The sequence below is a fragment of the Phacochoerus africanus genome, chromosome 6, assembly GCF_016906955.1.
Source record: "Phacochoerus africanus isolate WHEZ1 chromosome 6, ROS_Pafr_v1, whole genome shotgun sequence".
NCBI lineage: Eukaryota > Metazoa > Chordata > Mammalia > Artiodactyla > Suidae > Phacochoerus > Phacochoerus africanus.
The window spans coordinates 83,235,646-83,257,676 of NC_062549.1; the positions used below are offsets into that span (position 1 = coordinate 83,235,646).

Consider the following 22,031-nt stretch of genomic DNA (forward strand, 5'->3'; position numbering starts at 1 on the left):
GGCTCAGATCCTGCGTTGCTGTGGCGTATGCCAGCAGCTGAGCTTCAATTCAACCCTTAGCCTGCGAATCTCCATGTGCCTCAAGTGCGGCCCTAAAAAGCAAATAAATAAGTAAATAATAAAAAATAAAAGTAAAAATACTTTACAATAAAAAGTAATTAAAAATATATTAAAAAATAAAATATTTTACAATACTTTAGTCTAGCACCTTATTTTTAATTATTTATTACTCCTGTTCTTTCATGTATGATTCATGTCCTTGTTCCCTAGACTACAAATGCTTTGAAAATTATCTATTTCCTGAAGCCCTTCAAGCCCCAGGAATTATAAAATTAATGCTCCAAGAGTTAATGAATTAATGTTTTCTGAAGTGAAAAAAGAACATGGTTTTGAGTAAACTTACTTCTTCTCTTCTCTCTTCTGCAGAAGGAGTTTTAAGTTCTCGTGCTGTATCATCTTTTGGATCAAAAAGATATATGTAATCTGAAGAGTAACTAACAAGAATCTCTTGACCATCTTCACTGTAACACAGAGATGTCACCCTGCAGGACTTATTATTAAGATGGGAAGGGATAAAACGGGCGACCATTCCAGTAGTTCCTCGACCTGCATAATTCCCTAAATAAGAAAATACACAATGCTTAAAATTCATCGTTTTCTTCAAGAAAAACACTTTCAAAACTTCTAATCTGAATTATGAGATATGTTATTTAATGTAGGAATACAAATCCAAGCTATCATATTCTATTTCTGGAAAAGACTCTTTAGTCAACAGATTTTATAAAAAAAAAATTAAAAAGAATACAGTACAGAGATTCTTCCAAAAAATATTCATGATTTTCTAGAATTCCAGATTATGTCAATGGTTTCCTGGAAATTTATTATTTAATCTATTGAATGACTTGTGATTATAATCACACTAAATCTTTTTAAATTTCTCCAAATTAAGATAATTTTTATAATATAAATAAGAAAGCTGTAATTACTAGCATACTAGATAAAACAGCATAGTATTTTTTAATGATTTACCTTTTACTTTATGTCCTTAAAAGATTTTTGATTGTCATGAAATTCTCCACTTATAAGGTAACAGAATGAGAATAGCACTCTAATTTTAACTGTTTTGGGTATAATTAACACAACACAATATGACAGGGAAAGGTACAATTGGTATTTTGTGTCCCCTAGGCCCCAGACTGATAAATTTTAAGAATCCCACAGAGTGGTATAATTCTGCACTATGAGGTCTTGCCCTGCCAAAATGTCAATTGTGTCCCATCTGCTGAGAAATGAAAATTAAGCCTATAGTTTCATAACATATTACATTGCTCCCCTTAAACATGCATATCCAAACAGACAAGCGTTCTCAATCACAGTTCACAAAGAAAAAAAGATCCCATCTAGTTTTCCCATTTCAATAATCTATGTCCCCTCTCACTGGACATTGCTTGACATTGAGATCAACACTGTTAGTTTCTGCCAGGTTCACTTTTAACAACATAAAATATGCGAATATATATAAATGTGTATATATGTATATATATTTGCTGGGTGTATGTGTGTCTGCATGAGAGAGAGAGAGAAATCTTGGCCTTCCTTGATAGAAAATGCTAATGGAAGTTGGCTTTGAATAGACTATTTCAGGAGTGGTTTGATTCCAAAGTGGATGAGGAACATGAGAAGTTAAAGGCAGACTCAAATTCAATAATGCAGTATCATTAACAGTACTTTAGCAAGGCTACTAAGTAGGCATAAACACAGGCTATACATTAACACACAATCAAATCACTGTTTTTTCCTAATTTTTCTCTCTATCATCCTTACTATTATCCCCTGGATTGAAAAGACAGCACTGAGAAATTAGGAAAGCAAAGTGCTAAGGGCTGAAGAGAAATCCCTGAAAATTCATGTCCACCAAGAACCACAGAACATGATCTTATTTGGAAATAGGGTCTTTCTACATGTAATTAAGATGATATCATACTGGATTGGGGGTAGGTCTTAATCCAATATGACTGTACCCTCATAAGAAGAGGAGAATGTGGACATAGATACACACAGGAGAAAATGGCAAGTAAATATGGAAACAGATTGGACTGATGCATTTAAAAGCCAAGGGATGCTAAGGATTGCTAGCAACCACCAAAACCTAGGAGAGAAGCAGGCAACAGATTCTCCTCAAGAGCCTCAAGGAGAAACCCTTGATTTCAGACACTTAGCCCCCAGAAATGTGAGAGAATAAGTTTCTGTTATTTTAAGCCATGGATTTGTGGTAATTTGTTATAAAAGCCCCAGGAAACTAATACATCAAGTGTTATAACTTTTTAAAGTGATAAAATGAAAAAACATCGCCCTGATGGTGGTCATAAAAACTTGGTGAAATCCTATTTTTTATAATAATGCATAGTATTTGAAGACATTCTATTTACAGAATTTTATGTCAAATTAATAAAATTTTAAAACTGCAATACGTCACAAAGATTTATTCTTTGACTGACCCTCTTATGTCTTTTTACCTGTAGCTCTTGTGCCTAGCATTCGCCGATCATATATTCGTACTGAGCTATCAGAACAACCAACAGCAAGATAATACGGTATTGGTGGACAAATAGCTACAGATGTGGCAGCACGTCGGCAGTTAATTAAAATATCCTACAAAAGATAAAAGAATACCAGTTACATAAGCTTAACAATAGAGAATACTCTATTTAAAACATTTTCCTTCAATTAGAAGAAGAAATTCCTTCTCAGGAATCTTAATTCAGTCAGCATGACAATGAGGGAGGAAGAAACAAAAACATGCCTCCTAAATATTCCTATACTCAGGAATATAATGAACACTGTCTTTAGAAATATTTTAAAAACTTAGAAATATTTTAAAAACTCACATATTACCTATGTAATACTTAGTCATTAATGTAATTACTTAGTCATTAATGTCATTAGAAATGCCTGCTATTATCAGTCCACTAGACAGTAAAGATGGAAGTATAATCAACCTTTATCTATGATAAGTATTAATGATTATTTTTATGGTACTCATGATATTTTAATTTTAATTATTGCTATTATAATGTAATAAAATTATCATAACCTGATTTAAAAATTTAATATTTTTCTTTCGGGGGGGGCCTTTTTTTTTTCCTTTATTGCCACACAAGGCAGTATGTGAGCATTCCTGGGCCAGGGATTGAACCTATGCTGCACACAGTAGCAACCAGAGCCACAGTGGTAAAAACACAGGAGCCTCAACCCCCTAGGCCATCAGAGAACTTCCATAAAATTTTATATTTTTCTTAACTTATAAAATCTTCCTCTTTACCAGCTCAAAAACAATGTACACACATATATACTAACCATGTCAAAGACAGGTTTTACTATAATATCACTACTTATCTCTATAACAAGCACTAGAAAATGTAAGAACTATCACAACAAAGACGTAGAACCTTAAGATAGTCTATAAATTCTATACTATTCTGTCCTTAACTCTAACTCTTCACTCTTTTAAGTTACACTTATGTTAAGTTTTATAAATTCAGTTACTGTCCTCAGAACATTATTCTTTTTTTCCCTTTTTTTTTTTTAAATGACCTCATCTGCTGCATACAAAAGTTCCCCAGCCAGAGGCTGAATCTGAGCTGCAGCTGCAACACCAGATCCTTTAACCCACTGTGCCAGGCCAGGGATCAAACCCGTGCCTCTGCAATGACTGGAGTGGCTGCAGAGGGATTCTTACCCCACTGTGCCAAGAACTTAATGAACATTATTTTTTTTGGCAGGGGGAAGGCTGCACTTGCAGCATATGGAAGTTCCCAGGCTAGGGGTTGAATTGGAGCTACAGCTGCTGGCCTACACCACAACTCAGGGCAATAGCAGATTCCTGAACCACTGAACGAGGCCAAGGATCGAACCCGCATCCTCATGGATCCTAGTCGGGTTCACTACCTCTGAGCCACGACGGGAACTCCTGAACATTGTTCTTATTACACAAAATTCTTTCACAAAGTACTTCATAATTCTAAATTTTTAGTATTTAAGAACTGCCCTAGTTACCAGTTTTTCTTTATGCTCTGTCTCTATTCATTTTTACATATAAAGAAATCAATTATCTATTCATTTTTACTATATAAATAAAAGTTTTACTGAGGAAAAGTAACAATATTTCACTTATTAGCTTTGTCTTATTTTTTAGGTTCATGGGGGTTTTGATTATAAAAGCAAAATTAAATCCTACTATATTGTATACTGAAATATAGCTTAAAAGAATTTGATATAACAAATTTTAGTACCTATTATTTACTAAGAAACAGGTTTATCAAATGCCCCTAATAAACAACTTGACATTTTAAACTTATTTCTGCTTTTAGTTCAAAGCTTTCCTAGTTATGTATGTCTGTCTGTGTGTGTGTGTGTGTGTATGTGTGTGTGTGTGTATAAAATATAACAACTGAATTAATTTTTTTTCTTTTTACAGCTGTACCCGCGGCATATGGAAGTTCCGGAGCCAGGAGTCAAATCAGAGCTGCAGCTGAGGCTTATGCCACAGCCATGGAAACACCTAATCTGAGCTGAATCAGCGAACTACACTGCAGCATGAGGCAATGCCAGATCCTTAACCCACTGAGCAAGGCCAAAGATCAAATCCGCGCCTTCACCTTCACGAAGACAACATGGGAACTCTTAGATGTTTTTAAATTTTTCTCCTCTGTTTCAATGTATAATTTTTTCTCCACCTAAAGCATGTTAACAATATTAACTATTAAACATGTTAACAGTAGCAACTGGATTAATTAACAAACATTTAACATGAGTACTAGTAATTCTGTTTCTTTTTTTGGGGGGGTAAAGGTCAGTAAAAATATATTTAGCAATATTTTCTTATTTCATTTATTACCCCATGATCTGAAACAAAAGCTATTGTCTCTAAATAACATTTGGGGTTAGTTGTCTGGGGCCTTAAACTGACTGATTTCTCAGGCCTTGTTCCAAGTTTAAAATACTATTTTAAAAATTACAAAATTGAGGAGTTGAGGAGTTCCCATTGTGGCTCAGCAGTAATGAACCCAACTAGTATCCTTAAGTGGGTTTGATCCCTGGCCTAGCTCAGTGGGTTAAGATCCAGCACTGCCATGAGGTGCAGTGTAGGTCACACATGCGACTGTGACCCCATACTGCTGTGGCTGTAGCATAGGCTGGCAGTTACAGCTCTGATTCGAACCCTAGCCTGGGAACTTCCATATGCTGATGAGGGTGTAGCCCTAAAAAGACAAAAATAAATAAATAAATAAATGCAAAATTGATAGTGGAGCTCCATATTTAGAGATGTGAGTTAAATCTGAATGAACAAGTTGATAAAACATCATGTAACTACTGAGAAAACATGTAAATAATTCTCAGTTTAAAGGACGAGGTAAAAGTAAAAAGACACTAAACTACTACATGATTTTATAACTACTACTGGTAAGCAAAAATTGTCTCCATAACATGGTAAATGGAATGAATTAATATTTCAAGTTCTTACAATGTTAAAGTATATATCTGACAACTATATAAATTTTCATAAATATATTTGCAAGTTAAATACACATTCCCTAACTTCACTATTAACATTTTAATTAAGGAGTTCCCACTGTGGCTCAGCAGAAATGAATCTGACTAGTATCCATGAGGACACAGGTTCGACCCCTGGCCTCTCTCAGCAGTTTAAGGAACCGGCATTACTGTGAGCTGTGGTGTATGTAGGTCACAGACGCTACTCGGATCCCGTGTTGCTGTTGCTGTGGTTTAGGCCAGTGGCTACAGCTCCGATTCTACCCTTAGCCTGAGAACCTCCATATGCCACGGGTGCAGCCCTAAAAACACAAAAAAAATTGTAACTAAACTTTTTTGATTATAATATATACACTAATGAAAGATTTTATAAAAAATAGTTTAATTTACCCATAAACTAATAACCTGATAGATAACGTACTGTCCAATTTTAATCTTAATTTTTTCATTTGTACAAAAAATTTGATTCTTACATCTTTGCAATCTTCTTTTGTGCAGCTAGTTTTGATGCGTGTATCAAACCACCTAACAGTTCCATCTTCACCACAAGAGAGAAAAGTATACGGGTCATTAGGTACAGTCATAATCTGAAAATGAAAACAAAAGAAAAGGTAATATTGAACATTTAAAGCAAAGGCTCTGAAAATCACTGCTGCTATATTACAAAGTGATTTTGGAAAAAGCAACCAAAAATCATTTATTTTAATTATGACTTACTCACACCATAATGCAAAAAGTGTAATACATATAGAAATATACAAGAAGTAATTACTGAATTAATGTTACTCATTACAGTGAAGTTTGAAATTAATGTACCTTCAGACAGAAAGTTCTTTACAATTGTCTAAAAACCTTGACAAAAAAATTCTACCCTAGGAAGCTTGTTCAAGCTTTGCATAGACAAATTTTTAATTTCTTGGATGTGGATTTATACTTGTGTTAGAAATACATTATAAAATTTTTTCTCTGATAATGTTTCTAAAAACCATGTGATGCCGAATTATCCTAGTACAATGGACATCCATATACAAATAAGTGAACTTGACTCATACCTTCCAACATACACACACACTTAAAATGGACTGTTGACTTAAACATATATCTAAAACTCTTACAATTTCTATACAAAAATATAGCAGAAATCTTTGTAACCTTGTGCTAGGCAACACTTTCTTAGATATCAAAAGCACAATCATAAGAATAAATTGATTAATTGGGCATCATAAAAATTAGAAACTTGTACTTTTTTTTTTTTTTTTTGGTCTTTTTAGGGCAGCACCTGCTGCATATGGAAGTTTCCAGGGTAGAGGTCCAATCAGAGCTGGAGCCACCAGCCTACACCACAGCTCACAGCAACACTGGATCCTTAGCCCACTGAACAAGGTCAAGGATTGAACTCGCATCCTCATGGATGCTAGTCGGATTCATTAACCACTGAGTCACAACGGGAACTCCCGAAAGTTGGACTACTTGTAAGATACTATTAGGCATCATAGAGAGAAAATACTGGCAAATTCTATAATAGAAGAAGAATTTGTATCAAGAATATATAAAGACGTCTCAAAAGTTGATGAAAAAAAAACCCACCATTTTTTTAAAGAGGACAAAAGATTTAAATTGTCACTTTACCAGAAAAAAAAATGTAAAGATGGCAAGTTATATATATGGAAGGAAAGATGCTCAACATCATGTTATTAGGGAAATGCAAACTAAAAACACAAGATACCACTATACACTCACAGAATGACAAAAAAACTTAATGACTGTTAAAACCAAGTTATGACCAGAATATTGAAGAATTAGAACACTCATACATGGTTGGTGGGAATGTAAGTAGCACATTCATTATGAAAAAGTTTGGAATTCCTAAAAAGTCATTCCAGGGTTCTTGTCATGGCTCAGAGGGTTAAGAACCCAATAATGTCTCTGTGAGGAAGTGGGTTCAATCCCTGGCCTCATTCAGTGGGTTAAGGATCTGGCACTGCTGCAAGCTATGATACAGGTCACAGATGTGGCTCAGATATGGCGTTGTTGTGGTTGTGGCATAGGCCTGCAGCTGCAGCTCCAATTCAACTCCTGGCCTGGGAACTTCCATATGCTGCAGGTATGGCCATAAAAAAGAAAAAGCAAAACAAAAGAGTTATTCCTACTAGGTGATCCAGCCATTCTACTCCTAGGTATTTTCCCAAGCAAAAAAAAAAAAAAGTGTATATCCACACAAACACTTGTATATGCATATTCACAGAGCTGTATTTCTAATAGCCAAATACATGAAACCACCCAAATTCCATCTACAGGCAAATGGATAAACAAACTGTGTTATGTCCACATGATGGAATTCTAGCAGCTGAGTAAGGGCTGTTGTAACAGAATACCACAGACTGGGTGGCTTAAATAAACATTTATTTTTCATAGTTCTGGAGGCTGCCAAAGTGCCAACCATAGCTGTGTTCTTGATTAACGTCCAATCCCTAGCTTGTGGACAGCCAACTTCTCATTTTATCCTCACATGGTGGAAAGAGGACTAGCCTCTTCCTCTTCTAATAAGGGCGCTAATCCTTTCATGAGGGCTCCACCCTCATGAGGCAGTTACCACCCAAATGCCCTACCTTTACATACCATCTCAATCACATTAGGACTTCAACATAAGAATTGAGGGGCAGAGGGAGACACAAATATTTATTCCATAAAAACTAGTCATCATTAAAACAGAATAAATGAATGATACATGCTACAACATCGATAAATATCAAAGTAATTATGCTAAATGAAAGAGCCTAGACAAAAAAATACGTTCTGTATGATTTCATTTCAATCATATTCTAGATCACCTTTGTGATCAGGGATGATCATCAAAGTGATGTTACTAAGGGTATGGAAATTTTAAGCAGTAAAGAACATGGTCATTATTTTGATGATGATGGTTTCACTGGTATAAACATGTCATCAAATTATACACGTAAAACATGGACAAATTATTATTTTATAGGCTACTGAAAAAAATAACTATGCAATGCTGAACTGCTTTAAGCATTTAAACTGACCTCTCAAAACATTATTTTAGTAACGATGATAGTTCTATAACAATGCAAATGTACTAAATGTCACTGAACTGTACAGTTAAAAGTGGTTTGAATGGCAAGTGTTATATCACACATATTTTACCGAAATAAGTATTTTTTAAGAAATAAAACATTTTAGATATTCTATATCTATCCACTTCTAGTTTAGTAATAAAACTGTAAGTTTAGGCCCTCTGAAAATTGTCCTGTCCAAGATACTCCCCCCTTCTCTGTGCTTAGAAGTAGAAACTACCAAATTTGGGTATTTAGCAATCCCACTTGGGGATTTTGTGCACTGATAAACAATGGAAGATATGTTATTATATTTTCAAACTTTGTACACGCAAAAAGGTGCTCAGATCCACTAGTCGTCGAGGAAATAAACACAAATTATAATCCTAAGTAAAAATCTCTACACATCACCAGAATGACCAAAATGAAAGGGACTTGATATCACATGTCAACGAGGATATGGAGCAACTGGCACTCTCACACATTGTTGACTGGGAGTACAACCACTTTGAAAGAGCATGTGTCCAAATGAACCTTTCCACAGAAAAGAAAATCATGGACATGGAGAACAGATTTGTAGTTGCCAAGGGAAAGGGGAGGGAGTGGGACAGATTGGGAACTTGGGGTTATCAGATGCAAACTATTGCTTTTGGAATGGATAAGCAATGAGATCCTGCTGTATAGATAGCTCTGGGAATTCTGTCTAGTCACTTATGATGGAGCATGATAATGTGAGAACAAAGAATATATACGTGTATGTGTGACTGGGTCACCTTGCTATACATTAGAAAATTGACAGAACACTGTAAAACAGCTATAATGGAAAAAATAAAAATCGTTATTAAAAAAAAACCAACTATATTTCCTTTAAAAAGTCTATTCAGTTACTGAAAAGGAAAAAAAAAAAGAGAGAGAGAGAGAGAAAGAGCATGTGTCAGTATCTACCAAAGGTGGTCATAAGCCTCTTCCATGACCCAGCAATTCCACTACAAATAAATGCCTTCACAAAGGCACCTAAAGATGTATACCAGAATGTTCATAGCAGCCCAATTCATGTTAGCTAAATACTTGAAGCAATCCAAATGACCAGTAAGAGACTAAAGATAGAAACTGTGATATATTCCTAAAATAAAATACTAGAGCAATAAGAATAAACACGTCATTCTCAAATTACATTAAATGAGCAATTAAAAATAAGAACAGGAGTTCCGTCGTGGTGCAGTGGTTAACGAATCCGACTAGGAACCATGAGGTTGCGGGTTCGGTCCCTGCCCTTGCTCAGTGGGTTAACGATCCGGCGTTGCCGTGAGCTGTGGTGTAGGTTGCAGACGTAGCTCGGATCCCGCGTTTCTGTGGCTCTGGTGAAGGCTGGTGGCTACAGCTCCGATTAGACCCCTAGCCTGGGAACCTCCATATTCCGAGGGAGCGGCCCAAGAAATAGCAAAAAAAAAAAAAGAAAAAAAAAGAACAGAAGATTTCTTGCCAGAAATCAGCTGAGTAACATCTTTAAAGTAGTAAAAGTAGTAAAGCAGTATCAGGAGTTCCTGTTGTGTCTCAGCAGGTAGAGGACCAGTGTTGTCTCTGTGAGGGTGTGAGTTTGATCCCTGGCCTTCCCTCAGCAAGTTAAGCATCTGGCATTGCCATAAGCTTCAGTGAGGTCACAGATACAGCATGGATCTGGTATTGCCATGGCTGTGGCATAGGCCTCAGCTACAGCTCCAATTCAACCCCTGGCCTGGGAATTTACTTCCACATGCTGCAGGTGTGGCCCCAAAAAGACAAAAAAAAAAAAAAAAGCTGTCAAACTAGAATTATATACCCAGAGAAGTATCTTTCCCTAAAAAGGGAAAATAGACTTCTCAGAAATAAGAAAGCTGAAAGGATTATTCAGTGGAAGAGAAGCCAACAAAGGGCACTTCTTACCTAACCATTACCCACTATTTTTGTAAAAAAGAGTTTAAATGAAGCTCAGCCACACTCAATCATTTACATAGTATCCAAGTCTGTTTTTCTGATACAATGGCATATCTGAGTAGTTATGACAAACATAACATGACACACAAAGCCTAAAATATTTACTATTTCATCTTTTACAGGATAATTTTCCAAACCCCTACACTAATAGACTGGCACAATATAAAATATTTATATTTTTAAATCCTTCACGTAAAAGGAAAATGATGCCACCTAGTAACATAGATTTATGCAAAGTATTAAAAGACTATAAAAAATAAATACATAAGTAATCATAACACTTTTCTTTGTTTTTTTTTTCTTTTTCTTTTTCCACACCTACAGCATATGGAATTTCCTGGGCGAGGGGTCAAATCAGACTACAGGTGCCAGCCTACACCACAGCCACAGCAACACCAGATCCCAGCCACATCTGCAAACTACACCACATCTTTTGGCAATGCCAGATCCTTAAACCACTGAGTGAGGCCAGGGACTGAACCCACATCCTCATGGATATTAGTCGGGTTCTTAACCTGCTGAGCCACAACGGGAACTCCTGTTTTAAATTTTTTTTTAAATATAATTGAATGTATCTTCTTCAGAAAACTAAGAGAGATACCATATGATCCCAGCAATCCCAGTCTTGGGCATATACCCAGATAAAACTATAATTCAAAAAGATGCATGTACTCATATGTTCATAGAATCAATATTCACAATAGCGAAGATGGAAACAACCTAAATGTCTATCAAAAGATGAATGGATTAAGACAAAGTGGTACATATATAAAATGGAATACCACTCAGCCATTAAAAAGGCAAGAATGCCATTTGCAGCAACATGAATGCAAATAGAGATTATCACACTGAGTGGTAAGTCAGAAAGAGAAAGACAAATACCATATGAGATTACTTATATGTGGAATCTAAAAATGGCATAAATGAACCTATCTACAAAACAGAAACAGACTCACTCACAGACATTGTGGTTCCTAGGGACAAAGGGGGATGGGTTGGTAGTGGGATGGACTGGGAGTCTAGGGTTAATAGCTGCAAATTATTACACTTAGAATGGATAAACAATGAGGTCCTACTGTATAGCACAGGGAACTATATGGATAGACCATGATGGAAGATAATATAAGAAAGGGAATGTGTATGTATGTATGTGTGTGTGTGTTTATATATGGCTGGGTGTATATACATATGGCTAGGTCACTTTGCTGTACAGAAGAAATTGACACATTGTAACTCATCAACTATAGTTTAAAAAAAGATATAAGACAACTAAAGGAAGAATATCAACAACATGTTAGGGAGGTTATAAAACATGTAAGAACTGGCATTCCCATCGTGGCTCAGTGGAAATGAATCTAACTAGCATCCATGAGGACGCAGGTTCGATCCATAGCCTCACTCAGGAGGTTAAGGATCCAGCGTTGCTGTGAGCTCTGGTGTAGGTCCCAGAGGCGGCTTAGATCTGACCTTGCTGTGGCTGTGGCATAGGATGACAGCTACAACTCTGATTCAACCCCTAGGCTGGGAAGTTCCATAAGCCGTGGGTACAACCTAAAAAAAAAAACAGACCAAAAAAAAAAAAAGGAAAATCAGTAAGAATATGGAAGGCTTGAACATAATCATCAGTCACCTTGACATAACTGACATTTATGGAATACTCTACAAACAGAAGAATATGCATTTTTTAAGTCTATAAGATAATTTTACCAATAAACCATATTCTGGGACAATACAACCAGTTTCATTAAAATTAAAAGGATTTGGAGTTCCCACCATGGTGCAGTGGATTACAAATCCTACTGCAGCAGCTTGGGTTGCTGCAGAGGTGTGGTTCAATTCCCAGTGCAACATAGTGGGTTAAAAGGATCCAGCATTGCCTCAGCTGCAGCTTGGATTCCATCCTTGGCCCAGGAATTTCAATAGACCACAGGTGAAGCCATAAAAAAATAAACTAAATTTAAAAGATTCAAGTCATGCAAATTATGTATTCTGACTGAGAATTGAACTAAATTAATTAGAAATCAGTTACACAAATGATTAAAATAGCTTTGGAGTTTCTGCTGTGGCACAGTGGGACCTGGCTTTGCTGCAGCTGTTGCATAGGTCACAGTTGCAGCTCAAATTCTATCTCTGGCCTGGGAACTTCCATATGCCACAGGTATGGCCGTACGAGGGAAAAATAAAGCTTCAATTCCAATAACCCCAAACTGAAAAACAACAAAAGTACAAATATTTCAAGACATTTGGAAACTAAGTGACACACATCAATAAATGATAAATCAAAGAGGAAAATAATGGAAATAAGACAATATATTTAATTGAAATATATTTTTCCTTTGAAACTTCAGCATATCAAAATTTGTGAAATTTACCTAAAGAATACTTAATGGAAATGTTATACCAACTTCCTGTATTAGAAAGAATAAAGGTCTCAACAGTGACTTCAGCTTCTACCCTAAGAAACTAGAAGAAAGAGAGCAATGAAACTCACCACAATAAATAGAAGAAAAAAATGGAGATCAAAAATAGAAAAAGGAGGCATTCCCATTGTGGCACAGTGGTTAAGAATCCAACTACAGCAGTTTGGGTCACTAAAGAGGTACAGGTTCAATCAGCCTGGAGCAATGAGTTAAAATGGATCTGACATTGCTGCAGCTGTGGCATAAGTTGCAACTGAGGGTCAGATTCAATCCCTGGCCCAGAACGTCCATATGCTGCTGGAGTGGCCATTAAAAAAGAACGAAAGAAAGAAAGAACGAACGAACGAAAGAAAGAACGAACAAAAGAAAGAAACAAACAAAGAAAAACAAAAGAGGAAAACAGAGAAGAGCATGGAAACTAAATTTGGTTCTTAGAGATTAAATCTCTACTCAGATTGATAAAATAGCAAGAGAGAATACAAGCTCCTAATAGTGATAGAGGCGACATTGCTACAGTTTCTATAGATGTTAAAAATTAAGAGAGTATTATGAACTTATACCAACAAATTCAGCAACACAGATAAAATGGACAAGTTCCTTGACAACGATAAAATACCAAAGCTTGTTAAAGCAGAAGAAGTAACCTAAATAACCAAATATCCATTTTAAGAATTAAATATGTAGTTATAAACATTCTATAAAGAAAGCACTAGGACCAGGTGGCTTTATTGCTAAATGTTCCCAAACATATATGAAATAAATATTACCACTTCTATACAAAGTTTCAGAAAACGGAAGTGGACAAATGTTCCAAGTTATTCCAACAGGTCAATCTTACACAACAAAAAAATCAAAGAAGATGCAAGAAAAGAAAGCTAAAGACCATCTCTCAGGAACACATCTGCCAAAAAAAAAAAAAAATCTCTTAACAAAATGAATACAACGTAGAAAAAAAGATAATATATCAATGTATGATGATGTAAAATTAACTCATCATATTAAGAAACTAAAAATAAAAATACAGTATTTTTTAAAATGCAGAAAGATATTTGACAAAATCCAATATATATTCCTGTTAAGTATAAGAACAGGAATAGAAAGAATTAACTCAACCTGACAGAAAAACATCTATGAAGTATACCCACTGTCATACCTACCAGATCGAAGATCAAAACAAGGGAAGGATGTTTAGTTTTACCACTTTTATCCAATACTGGACTGAAAGTTCTAATAAATATGATAAGAAAAAGAAATAAAATGAGTCCAGATGGGAAAACAAGTAAAATTGTCTCCATATTCACAGATGACGTAATCTAAGTAGAAAATCCTATGTACTAGTTTTCTTAAAGTTATTACAACTGCTGAGTGCATCAAAACTGCAGAATGTAAGATCAACATGTAAAAATCAACTGTATGCGAAAATGCTAGCAACCAATTAGAAACTGAACAGACATGAGAAAATATGGAATATTTAAGGATAAGTCTTAAGATATATAAACTGAAAATTAAAAAATTTATAAGTAATAAAATGTATTGCAAACATGGATTAGAGGATTTAAAATTGTCATCAATTCTCCCTAAATTGATATATTCAAATAAATGCCAGGAGGAATTTTGACACTATGATTATCAAATTCATGTGGAAATACAAAAGATCTAAAGTATCTAAAATAATTTTTGAAAAAGAAGAAAGAACTTACACTACCTGGTTTCAAGGGTTAAAATAAAGCTGTAGTAATAAAGACAATGTGGCACAGCATAATGATAAATCACCAGAAATAGATCAAAATAGAAATGGTCAATTGATTTTTGATGATGATGCAAAAAAAAAAGTTCATTAGAGAACAATAATGTTGGAAAACTGGATATCCATACGCAAAATACTAAACTTAAAGCAACTATCTCATAGTTTATTTAAAAACTGACACAAAATGGATCATCAATCTAAATGCAAAACTTAAAACTTTTAGGAAAAAACCTTTTTGAGGTTTGGTTAAACAAAGATTTTTAAAGACAACATTGGTCCCCCTCAAAAATAATACATTTGATAAAATGGGTTTCTCCAAAATTAAAGAACTTCTTTTTGAAAGCTACTTTAAAAAAAAAAATGAAAGGCTAGCCATCAACTCTAAGAAAAAAATTCTAAGTCATTTACTTGAAAAATATACAGAACGTGTTTTTAAAAACCTTCAAAACTCAATAATAAAAAATAAAGGACAAAAGACTGAACAGACAATTTACCAAAGAAGGTACATGAAGGAAGATACAGAAAAACATGGCTCAAATAAAGGAAAAAGTAAATATCCAGAAACCAACTCTAATAAAATGGAGATACATGAATTACCTAAAAAAGAATTCAAAGTAGTGGTGATAAAGAAACTAACATGCTACAAGAGAATACAAATAAACAGACAACTAAACAAAATAAGGAAAATAATGATTAAACAAAATAAGAAAATTACCAATGAAAAACTGGAAATATGAGCAAAATAGAAATTTTAGAGCTAAAGAACATAATAAGGACATTTTTAAAGTTACTAAAGGAGGATCAACAACAGGCTCAATCAAGCAGAAAAAAGAATCACCACATTCAAAAACAAATCACTTAAAATTATTAAGTCAGAGGAACAAAGAAGAAAAAGAATGAAGAAAAGTGAAGAAAGCCTAAGGGCCTTATAAAATATTACCAAGACAACCAATATTCCCACTATGGGAGTTCCAGAAGGAGACACTGGTGGTTGGTAGAGAGTTTATCTGAAAAAATAATGGCTGAAAATTTCCCAAATCTGAGACAGAAGATGAACATCCAGATTTAAGAAGTTCAGAGGACTCCAACTAGAATGAGCCCAAAGAGGCCCAAATGGAAACATACTATAAACAATTTGACAAAAGCCAAAGAGTAAATCTTGAAAATAGCAAGATAAATGTGAAATTATTACATACAAGGGGATCCCATTAAATCAGTGGATTTTCTCAGCAGAAACATTACACTCCAGAGGGGAGTGGGATAATATACTCAAAGTGCTGAAAGAAAAGACTTACAAACCAAGAATTACTAGAGCCACCAAAACCCCTTTAAAAATAAAGGAGAAATAAAGACCTTCCCAGATAAACAAAAGCTGAGGAAGTTTATCACCATAAGACCTGCCTTACAAGAACTGCTAAAGGAAGTTCTTCAGTTGAAATGAAAGGCAGCAACACATAAGCATATAAAAATACAAATACAGAAAGCTGTAAATGCTGTAATGGTGATGTATAAATCACTTTTAAGTATAGACTTTAAAAAAGCATTAAAAATTATTATAATACTATAGAATACTATAGAAAGATGTAGTTTGTTGCACTGACAACAAAGTGAGGAAAGGATATAAATAGTAGAGTTTTTATATGTTTTCAGCTCAAGACAGATTGTTATACCTATGTTTTATACAATCCTCACAGTAGCCACAATGAAAAACCCTATTAAAGATACCAAACGAAAACGAGAAAGCAATAAAAGCATGTCACTATTTTAAAAAAAGAAAAGAAAAAGAAATCAAAAGATTACAAAGGAAAGCAGCAAGAGGGAAAAGAGTGGCAAAATATCTGCAGGACATATGGAAAAAAAATTTAATGGCAATAGTGAGTAATTATCAGTAACTACTTCAAATTTAAATGGTACAGTACTAAGTGGGAAAACTATGGTAATAAGATACCTATATTAAAAAAGAAAAAAGATCTGAAATTAACAACTTTGTACCTCAAAGAATTAAAAATAGAACAAATTTAAGCCAAAGTTAATAGAGGAATAATAAAAATTAGAGCACAGGAGTACCCACCGTGGCACAGTGGGTAAGGATCCAACCTTGTCTCTGCAATGGCTTTGGTTGCTACTGAGGTGTGAGTTCGATCCCTTGCCCAGCACAGAGGGTTAAGGATCTAGTATTGCCACAGCTGGGGCATAGTTTACAGGCTAGGGGTCAAATCAGAGTTGCAGCTGCCAGGCTACACTACAGCCACGGAAACAATGGATCCAAGCTGCATCTGAGACAGACACCACAGCTCAGGGCAATGCCCGATCCTCAAACCCACTGAACAAATACAGGGATTGACCAGCATCCTCATGGATACTAGACAGGTTTCTTAACCCACTGGGCCACAATGGGAACTCCCAAGAAGATAGTGATTTCTAATTTTAAGACTTTAATCTTATTTATTTTCAAAAAGTTCCCTCTGGGTAAAAAGAGGAAGGAAGTGATGAGAGAGCAGCTGTGTGTGTTAAATTGTCCCCAGGTGAAGTGGGTTCAGAGGTGATCTTTTTTTAAACTACTTAGCAATAACCACATATTGGGGTTTGAGTGCAATTTGAGACAGGTGGGAGGAGGACAAACTTTTGGCCAGACTGTTTCAAACAAAATAAAAAAACTAAAGAGAGCACTACCATCCCCTGCTACTGCATTTCTGTAGAAAGCAACTTATTTTTTTAGACTTTTTTTTTTTTTTAAGGAAAAGAAAAAGACCCTAGCAAGTAAAAAACCTTTTTAAAAATGATTTTTTTTCCTATTTTCTCCTCTCTACTTTTGGAGAATGAACTTATCATCCTGGCTTCTTACATTAAACCATAGCTGACCTTAATTTGCAATTAGTCTATTAAAGTAAAAAGAGATATTTTTGAAAATAGGATTGATGTTGAACCTCAGGGTAGGGGTTAGGAACAATTTATAAAAAGGTAGTTTAGAAAATATATTTTGGTGAACGAAAACCACAGATCACAGGATTCCTCCCAATACGTTATCTGTCTTTGGACTGGCTCCTTTCTCTGACCCAACCTGTTTCCCCATGGGGTTGGGAGTGGATCTGTGAACACAGTAGAGGGAACTTCTTTGCATTCTGCACAAAGCACAAGTCTGGACAGCCTACACTCTGGCCAGCACGATTTAAACTGGAGGACTGATCCTGGACCTTTCCCTTTTTCTTTAAAATTTTTTCCCCTGGGAGCAAAAAAGTTAATTATGCAATTGAATATATTCCTGGATGCATTCAAAGAGGAGGAAAAGTGTACTTAAGTGTCAAGTGGGGCTATTTTTCTGTATTTGGATTTCTCTTTTGAGGTATGTACCATAAATCATCCCGCAGAATCTAATTCCCACACCTGATCCAAGGCAGACATGGGCTGGGTGTGTGTGTTAGAGGGACTCACGTTTGCCATATGTTGTCTGCCCAATCAGGAAAGATGTCATCCCATCTTCCCCTTGGTAACAATGCCAGCCAAGACTGTCCTCTCATTGGAACTGCTCACAGTTTAGAAAATTTGCTCTCTCAACAAAGTTGAAAGTCATTTATTTTCTAAATTTCATTGGCTAATGATTTAATCATTTCCTATGGCTATTAATTCTTAGACCTTTATCTGAAAATAAGCTGGTGTTAAGGAAGCAATGAGGTCAAAGGAGATCAGTTACAAACAAGGCTATGTGTATATTTCTGGACAGGGGGGACTCCCTTAGGGCTCAAGGCTTGGGGAAAATGCTGAAATGACTCAAAGATTAAGATAAATACTGTTTTAATGCAGTATTTTTTTAAATTAATGCAAAGAATCTGTGATGGTCAAAAATATCAAGGGCTTAAAAAGACTGGATCCAGGAGTTCCTGTCGTGGCGCAGTGGTTAACGAATCCGACTAGGAACCATGAGGTTGCGGGTTCGGTCCCTGACCTTGCTCAGTGGGTTAACGATCCGGCGTTGCCCTGAGCTGTGGTGTAGGTTGCAGACACGGCTCGGATCCCGCATTGCTGTGGCTCTGGCGTAGGCCGGTGGCTACAGCTCCGATTCGACCCCTAGCCTGGGAACCTCCATATGCCGCGGGAACGGCCCAAAGAAATAGCAAAAAGACCAAAAAAAAAAAAAAGACTGGATCCAACAGAACTGGGATTATGGGAGGGGAGGAAAGCTGAATTGAACAAGAATGGAACTGAATCCTGCCTTTGTTTAGACTTTTGATACTTTGTTCACTGTGGATTAGTTTTGATTTTCAAAAACTACTGCACTGAAATAGTATCCTGGGGAGTTTTCTTGTAGCACAGTGGGTTAAGGGTCTGGCGTTGTCACTGCAGTGGCATGGGTTCGATCCCTGGCCGGTAGCTTGCACATGCCCTGGTGTGACCAAAAAGAAAAAAAAAGAAAAAAAGAAAAAAGAAATAGTATCTCGGTTGCTGGGTGCCCAAACCCAGCACCTTAAATTTTGTGTCCAAACTGAGTGCACCTTGCTCATCTTACCCTGTTTCTGGGGTTAGAACAACATTGGTGAGACCACCATCTGAAGAATTTCTGTCCCCTAACATGCACCTAAACAACAAATAGTTCAAACTCACACCTAGAATTTGCACAGCTCACCTTGCTTTCCCATGGGCATCATGTGTACCATAGGACTGTGGCCTGGACCAAGAGGAAGGGAAACAGACCCAGGTTCTGCCAGGGAATAAAACCAGGGAAATTTTGATTCTCCACTGGACTCCTATATTTGGATTTAATTTGTCATTAGATTCTAGTTAATATTTTGATTTTAAAAACTGAGGACAAACATGAACAAAAACGGAAACCTTGTATCATGTTTGCTTTTGTTTTGACTTACAAGTCAACAAATCCCAGTTACTTTTGACTTCTTTCAAATAAAAAAGTTCCCACTATGCTGCAGGGGTTAATGAAACCGGTATTGTCTCTGCAGAGTGCAGGTTTGATCCCTGGCCCAGAACAGTGGGTTAAGCATCTGGTGTTGCCACAGCTGTGGTGTAGGTTCCAGCTGTGGCTCAGATTTGATTTCTGACCTGGGAACTTCTTTATGCTGTGCGTGCAACCAAAAAAAAAGAAAAAAAATGTAAAAATTCTGGGGGGTGGCTAGAGGGTGAGTATGGTAAAACAGTGTTCTAGGTTCTACAGCTTTTTTTGATTAAGAAATACATTTTTTTTTGGAGTTCCTGTCATGGTGCAGCAGAAACAAATCCAACTAGGAACCATGAGGTTGCGGATTTGAGCCCTGGCCTTGCTCAGTGGGTTAAGGATCTGGCATTGCCGTGAGCTGTGGTGTAGGTTGCAGACATGGCTGGGATCTGGTGTTGCTGTGGCTGTGGTGTAGGCCAGCAGCAACAGCTCTGATTAGACCCCTAGCCTGGGAACCTCTGTATGCTGTGGATGTGGCCCAAAAAGCAAAAAAAAAAAAAAAAACTCTCTCTCTCTCTCTCTATATATATATATTTTTTTTTAATTTGGAAAGGTTAAAAATAAATAAAAAGTAAGCCTTCACATATATGGTCAAATGATCTTTCAGAAAGATGCAAACGTTACACAACAGGGGAAAAAACAATCTTCAACAAGTGGTGCTGGGAAACTGGATATTCGCATGTCAAGAAGCAAGTTGGCCCTTATTTACGCCACTTACCAAAATTAACTCAAAGCAAATTAAAAACCTAAATGTAATACTTGAAAGTATAAAACGCTTAGAAAAAAAACCTGAGAAAAAGCTTCATGACTTTAGATTTGGCAATGATTCTTAGAACACCAAAAAACTTAGGCAAAAAAGCAAAAACCAAAAAAAAACACCTAAAAACCTGCACAGCAGCAATCCAATTAAAAAATGGGCAAAGGACTTGAACAGACATTTTTCCAAAGACATACAGATGGATTAACATACACCAGAAGAGATAACTCAACATCACTAATATTAAGGAATGCAGATCAAAACCTCAGTTAGCTCTCTCGTCATACTTGTTAGAATGATCCCTATTTAAAAAACAGAAAAATTAACAAGTGTTGACAAGGATGTGGAGAAAACTGCAACCTATGTGCACTGTTATTAGGAACGGAAGATGGCACACCTATTATGGAAAACAGTATAGAAGTTCCTCAAAAAAATAAAAATTAAATTATCATACGATCCAGCAATCCCAGTTTTGGGTATTTATATCCAAAAGAATTAAAAACAGGATATTAAAGAACAATTTGCACACCTGTGTTCATTACAGTATTATTCACAACGACTAGAGGTAGAAATCCTACATGATCACTGATGGGTAAACAGATAAAGAAAATACAGTATGTATATACATGGAATAGTATTAAGCCATAACAAAAGAGAAAATCCTGTCATATACTACAATACAGATGACCCTTGAGGACATTACGCTAAATAAAATAAGCCAGTCACAAAAAGACAAACACTGCATGATTCTACTTCTATGAGGTATCTGTACTAATCAAATCCTTTGAAACAGAAAGTAAAATGGTAGTTGCCAGGGGCTGGGGTAAGGATGAATGCAAGAATTATTCAATGGATTTTAAAAATTATTTTCCATTCATAGTGTATATGTATTCACCAAAAAACATCTTAAGTAAAAGGATATATACTGCTAAAATATCCTTACATAGGCTGCCTCTTTGCTTGTATGCTGTTTGGGATTGTGATTTAGTTTTCTAAGAAATGAATTATGCTAATACAAAAAAATCCATGGTGGGGGGGAGGTTGACTCCTACTTCATATTACCAATCTGGTTGAATTATCTAAATGCAAAAGACAAAACAATAAACTTTCTATAAGAGAACAGAAGAATGTCTCCATAACCTTGAGCTAAGAAAAGATTTCTGAATAGTATGCATAAAGCATTAATAATAAAAGACCAACTCGTTAGACAACACAGAGAACTTTGTTCATCAAAAGACATCATTAGGAGAGTGAAAATACAACCACAGAGTAGGAAAGATAGCTTCATATGCAGAAGATGTAATAAACTCTATAAATCAATAATAATGAAATAAGATAGATGATCCAACAGAAAGAAAGATTAAGAAATAAACCTGAATAGACACTTAACAAAAACAGTATATCCAAATAACCAATAATCATATAAAGAGAGGCTCAACCTCAGCAGGAGCAACAGGGAAAGGCATTTTAATCCACAGGAAGATGACACTATATAGCCCGCCAAAGTTAGAGATTAACAATACTAACTGTTAGCAAGATGAGGAGCAATAGGAACTCTCAT

General features: G+C 35.7%; 1 protein-coding gene across 1 annotated transcript in view; it reads right to left on the minus strand.

Annotated features, from left to right (window-relative positions):
• DCAF6 (DDB1 and CUL4 associated factor 6) overlaps positions 1 to 22,031 on the minus strand; it is a 165,152-nt gene that overhangs the window by 91,273 nt on the left and 51,848 nt on the right. Inside the window, 3 exon segments of the mRNA XM_047783996.1 lie at positions 404 to 618; positions 2,517 to 2,652; positions 6,027 to 6,140. Coding sequence (XP_047639952.1) covers positions 404 to 618; positions 2,517 to 2,652; positions 6,027 to 6,140 — 465 coding nt within the window.